The 6,000-nt window shown below is 51.6% G+C and overlaps 1 protein-coding gene across 1 annotated transcript; it reads left to right on the forward strand.

The window, feature by feature from the left end:
• The first annotated feature begins 2,004 nt into the window (after nucleotides 1–2,004).
• On the forward strand, nucleotides 2,005–4,568 carry LOC119937288 (protein FAM170B-like). Its single transcript, XM_038756976.1, has 2 exons — nucleotides 2,005–2,058; nucleotides 3,762–4,568. The coding sequence occupies exon 2, from the start codon at nucleotides 3,822–3,824 to the stop codon at nucleotides 4,566–4,568; it is 747 nt and encodes a 248-aa protein (XP_038612904.1). The 5' UTR covers nucleotides 2,005–2,058; nucleotides 3,762–3,821.
• Nucleotides 4,569–6,000: the final 1,432 nt, after the last annotated feature.

Here is a 6,000-nt window from a genome sequence, read left to right on the forward strand (position 1 = left end):
CAACTTGTACTTCCCAAGTGCTTAGTACAGTGCTCTGCACACAGTAAGCGCTCAATAAATATGATTGATTGATTGATTGTACAGAAGGTGGAGGCTCTGACCCCTGGGCCGTGGCAGGTCTGCTTCTGGCTCAGGATCCCTCTAGCCCAGCCTCCCTCCAGCCAGGCCTTGGGAAGTGGGGCTCTTGATACTCAAGGCTAGAATGCCAGCCATCATGGTCCCATCACATCGCACGCTCAATAAATACAACTCAGTGATCGATGGATCGATTGATTTGGGGCTGATGGCCTACCAGTATTGGGCAGTTTGTCCTTTCTGGACCTCCTTGTCATCTCCCACTCACCTAGATCCATCCATGAGCTTTTTCACTGGCCTCCCTGCCTCCAGCCTCTCCTCCCGCTTCGTCCCACACTCCATGCTGCAGCCTGAATCATCCTCCCAAAATATCACTTTGTCATTCATTCATATTTATTGAGCACTTACTTTGTGCACAGCACTGTACTAAGCGCTGGGGAGAGTACAATATAATAATAAACAGACACATTCCCTGTCTACAACAAGCTTACAGTCTAGAGACAAACATTAATATAAATAAGTAAATTACTTGGGCACCTGCCTTTCCCTTCTTCAGTGACCTTCAATGGTTACTCATTTCCCTCTGCATCAGGTAGAAACTCCTGACCATCGGCTATGGGGCTGTCTTCCTCATCACCACATTTTCAAGGCACAAAAGCTCACTGTATCATGGGATACACCTGTGGGCAAACAAATACCGGGAAGCTAAGGATTGGAATGAAACCTCTACGTGTCGGGGGTGGAGTTGGGCTGATGCGAGCAGGCTGAGCAAGCTGACAGAACATCACTAGTGCACTCTACCAAAGGCCCTGTCTCCATTCCTTCACTTTCATCCACTCAGCCCCTCACCGCTCTGGTGACCGCTTTCACCGGGAACATTTTCAGATTGTCACTACAGGGCTCCCCTCCTTCCAAGTCGTGAGTCTCCAGTCCTGCTTAGACAAGCAAAGGGGCCTAGTAGAGACAGCCCAGCCCGGAGAGTCAGGAGACCTGGATTCTAATCCTGGTTCCATCACTTGCCTGCTGAGTGACCTCGGCCAAGTCACTTATCTTCTCTGGCCTCCTTTTCCTCATCTGGGATTCAATAATCGTTCTCCCTTCTATTTAGTATTTCTATTTAGTCAGAAAGCCCCAATGTGGGACTGGGTTTGTGTCCAATCCAACTATCATGTGTCTACCCCAGGGCTTGGCATAAAGCCAGAGCTTAACAAATACCTCACTCATTATTTCACTTGTCCTCTCCTGAGCTAACTTTGTTAGATATTTAAATGCACCTCACACCTATTTGTCTTCTAAGTGAATATTTTTCTCCCTACTCAGGTCCTGGGAAGGAGCACTTAGAAAGAGACTAGATTTGCTTGTAAGACGGAGCAGAAACTTGGAGTGTTTTCGGTGGATCATGAGCCTTTGTCCGTTCAGCCATTGGTTTTCCTTATAGGGCAGCAATGTGCGCAACAGATTGTTCCATTTCAAAGTTGAATGGTACCTAAGCCCGGAAAACAGTTACTCTCTGGCCATTCCTGGGATGGCTCAGTGCAGAATTGAGCCTCTGTTCATCTGGGGCCATTTTCCCATGAGCTGTTGTAGCTAAAAAGAGGTGAACTCTAGGCGGGAATGAAAACCTCCTGCACCTGTCCCCGGGCTAGACGCATGCTTCCACAGCCCACCAACAGGATCACAGAACATTATGATGTCACTGAGGTCAGAGTCCGGTTGCCCCGAGGACCAAGCTATCACAGCTGCTTCACGTCACAGTTATTGAGCTCCCAAATGGCTTTGTCCATCTGGAGGTTCTCTGCTGACTGAAAGATTGGAGATTGGATTTGTCGGACCAAGGATAGGATCCAAATAGTGTCCCCAAGACAAATTCTCACCGGTGTTCAATCCGGTCTGGACCCGACCCCATTGCTGGGGCGGGAGATAGTAAGGTCCCTGACCCAGTGACCTAGGAGCTCGACGACCAGTCCTGGAACCTGCATATAGGTATGGGAGAAGGAGCCTCATTCCCTCACCTTCCTCCACCCCAACTCCTCTCCCCTCTTTCCCGCCATCCTCTTTAAAAAAAAAGGTACCTGCTAAGCACTTACTCTGTGCCAGGCACTGTACTAAGTGCAGGGGTAGATACAAGATATTCAGGTTGGACATAGGCCATGTCCCACCTGCGGCTCAAAGCCTTAATCCCCATTTTATAGATGAGATAATTGAGGCCCAGAGAAGTTATGTGACTTGCCCAAGGCCAAGACACAGCTCCTTCCATTTTGCTCTCTCACTGCCCCCTCTCCCTTCTGGCCTGGGGCCACTGTGCCCCATGAACTGTTGTAGCCAAAAGGAGATGGACACTGGGCCAGTAGAGAAAAAGAGGTGAACATTGGGTCAGCAGAGAGACCTGCTGCCCTGTCCCCAGGCTATACGTATGCTGCTGGAATCCATCAATGGGATCACAGAACTTGATCCCATGACCTCGTTCTGGTCCTACCCCTATTTTAGCCCTGCCCTCTGCCCCAGTCCCCTTGAGCTGGAACTGGAAGTTTCATCCCTCAGGGCCACGATGGAAAGTGGTACTTCAGCAGAGGCCCGGAAGGGGTAGGATTTTGAGAAATGCATCCTCAAGGGCTCACTCCCCTTGAGCAGGTCAGGAGTGGGAAGGGGAGTTCTCATCCTGGGATGTGTCTGGATCCACTGATTGTGTCGGCCAAGACTGACTGTGGGGTTCAGGTTGGCTCACCGGACTGTGAAAAAAAAATGGCCTGGATCCTGTCCTTTTGGCAGAGGGATGGAAATGATCCATTAGAGGAACAATTCTGCAAAATCCAGGACCTTGGCTTTTGGGAAATGTATGTCCCAGGCAGGAGATGCTGCAAGATTTCTCATCCTCTTCTGTCCTTTAATCTCAGTTCCCCCTGCAATGGAGCCAAAACTCGGTCACCACCGGGTTCTACGATCATTATGGTATTTGTAAGACAAGTTCAGTTACTATGTGCCAAGCCCAGGGCTAAATTCAATATAGACACCCCTGTCCCACATGGGGCTTGCAGCCTGAGTGGCAGGAAGAAAAGGCATTGAATCCCCATTGTACAGATACGGAAACAGAGGCACTGAGAAGTTAAGTGACTTGCCCAGTGTTACCTGGTAGGCAAAAGGCCAAGCTACGATTATAACTAGGTCTCTTGTCTCCCAGCCCTGGCTCTTTCCATGCTGCTTCGGTGTCAGCAGCAGGAATTTCAAGGGGAAGCAAAAGCCCAGGATGGCCACAACTCACCCGTTCAACTTGCTATTTCTGACTCCCCGTCTGTCCTGTCCATGACAGAGTGTGTGATGGATGAGAAATCTTGCTCAGTGGGACCCTCAGGCTCCCAGGGCAGTGGCTCTGCAGGAGGCAGCGAAAGACACTGTCCCTAAGTCTGAGATGGAAAGGCATGGGGACACCGGGGTGGGGGGCCCAGATCCAAATGGGTTCCAAGAGTCTTGCCACGGGACCAGGAACAGATCAAGCACCGTAAGCACCTTTCGGGGGACGGTCCAGAGAGTCCCTGCTCTTGATCATAATCTCCTCTACCCATGAGGCAGTGGGTGAGAAAGGGTGGGAAAGGACCCCTTCCCCACCCGAGCTTGTCTTTTTGGGCAGGAGATGAGTGGTGGGAAGGGGAGAACGAGGTAGACACGGGTGTTTTCCCTCTGTGCTTCAGGTTTGGAGAGCGGTAAGGAGTCGTTCATCTGTCCTGGTGTCCCCGGAGTAGGGCTGCGAGATGACCCCCATGACCTTGGAGGAAGAGCAGGCCCAGGAGGCTAGGAGTGAGGCTCCTTCTCTTACCTATTACTACACCTGCCCCTCCAACTCCTTCTCCCACTCTGATTACCACACTGGCTTCTTGACCCAGCCCCTTCACGCATCTGGGGAGAAGACGGAGGAAGAGGCGGAACAAGAAACGAGGTACGCTTACTACACCTGCGTGAAGACCGTGACCGGCGTGGCCATCGCCTGGGAGACCAAGGCTGGATTCTGCCCGGTCCGCAATAGGCCTCAAGTGTTCGAGATGGAATTCACCGCGAGGAAGAGAGCTAGGAAGGAGAACGACAAGGAGAAAAGCCCCAAGAGGAGAAAAATGAGCAGAAACTCGAGCAACAACAGTGACGAGCCCTGGCTGGATTCCCCCTGGGAAGATCACGAGGCTGACACACCCGAACCCCTGCGAGACACCGAGGAGAGACGGGACGCTCCCGAACCGCTGGACATGCCCACAACATCTGAGGCCTGCGAGGAGAACCGGAAGACCCCAGAGTGGCTCTCGACCAACGCTAGAGGCTTCCGCTGCATGGCCTGCTGCAGGGTATTTCCCTCCATGAAAGCCTTCAGGCAGCATGTCATGCACGGAGAAAAAGAGGGCTTCACCTGCCACATTTTCCACAAGAAGATGAGGGAAAGCAGAAGGGTTTCACAACGGTCCTCACGTAAGGTCTGGAACCTCTGTGGCTGCCGATTAAGGAAAAAATAAGATGCAAGGCCACCTGATGTCCCCAGGCTTCAGGCCGAGAAACCACTGAGGGTGGCGGGTGACCTGGGATGGGGTGTTGAAGGCTTTTCCATTCTATGGCAGCCTTAGTCAACCCATCTTAGCTACACACAGCAGCCCAGACCCCAAGTCGCATCACCACATGCCATGCTTGTGGGTCCAAAGGAAAGAGCGTTGCTCTCACAATCTTCAGGCCTGGCTTCTTCCTAGGCCTGGCTCTGCCTCCTGGGGCTCTACCATCAGTGGTAGTGGCGTCCGTCCAAACCAATCTCTTGAGCCTCACCCATGATGGGTGGGCCTGGCAGGAGTCCCACACAACAGCTGGCCAACGTGGGCAACCAAGACCGGCCGGGACCTGGGCGCATCCGTTGTTTCTGATGGAAGGCTCCATCCCTCTGTCCATACGGGGAGCATCCGCTGCTCGGAGAAAATCAGGGACCCGCACTTCAGAGAGGAGGTCATCCCTCATGTCCAAAGGCTGACTGGCTCTCAGAGGGCCAGCTCCACCAGCCCTGAAACTGAAACAGCACTAATGCAAGGCCAGGTGTAGCACCAGTGGCAGAAGAAAGTTGCAGTTGAGAGAAGAGAAGTAGAAGATGAAAGGAAAGAGAGCAGAATGGGTGGGAGGAGAACAGAGGAAGGAATAGCCCACAGACTGTCTGTAGCAGCTACTTTCCACCTCTTCTCTTCCGAAGTTGGATAGAGCAAAATGGACAGAGCTGGACTCGCTCCTGATGCGAACCAAGGGTAGACAGGTAGGTGGATGGGCCCTTGGGGAGAGGGAGAAGGGAGGAATCAAGAAGGGGCTTGGGAAATCTGCAGACTAGTTCCTCAATCTCTAAATAACCAGATATGCCTTTTTTACTGTAGACAGCCTTACCATACTCTCTGTCTCACAAGCCCATAACCTTGGACTCATCTCTCTCATTCAACCCACATACTCAATCAGTCACCAAATCCTGTAAGTTCTACATTCACATCACTAACATCCACCCGTTCCTCCCCATCCAAACTGTTACACTGATCCAAGCACTTATCCTGTCCTGCCTCGACTACTGTCTCCTTGATGACCTCCCTCACCTCTTCCCACTCCAGTTCATACCTCAGTTTGCTGCCTGAATTATTTTTCTAAAAAACAGTTCAATCCATGTCTCCCTACTGCTCAAGAACCTCCTGTGGTTGCTCATCCACTTCCACATCAAACGGATTGACTTTAAAGCACTCAATCACCTTGCCTCCCCCATCTTACCTCCCTGATTTCCCACTACAACACAGCTCACACACTTCGCTAGTGCTTGCCACATAGTAAGTGCTTAACAAATACCATCACTATTATTCTCCAATGCCAACCTACACCTGTACCTCACTCTCTGTCTCACTACCGAACCCTGCCTCTGGCCTGGAACCTCCCCCT

Source organism: Tachyglossus aculeatus, chromosome 14 (assembly GCF_015852505.1).
Source record: "Tachyglossus aculeatus isolate mTacAcu1 chromosome 14, mTacAcu1.pri, whole genome shotgun sequence".
NCBI classification, from domain to species: Eukaryota; Metazoa; Chordata; class Mammalia; order Monotremata; family Tachyglossidae; genus Tachyglossus; species Tachyglossus aculeatus.

What these genes read in the sequence shown, in the direction of transcription:
- LOC119937288 (XM_038756976.1), top strand. Translation starts at nt 3,822, where the DNA reads ATGACCCCCATGACCTTGGAGGAAGAGCAGGCCCAGGAGGCTAGGAGT.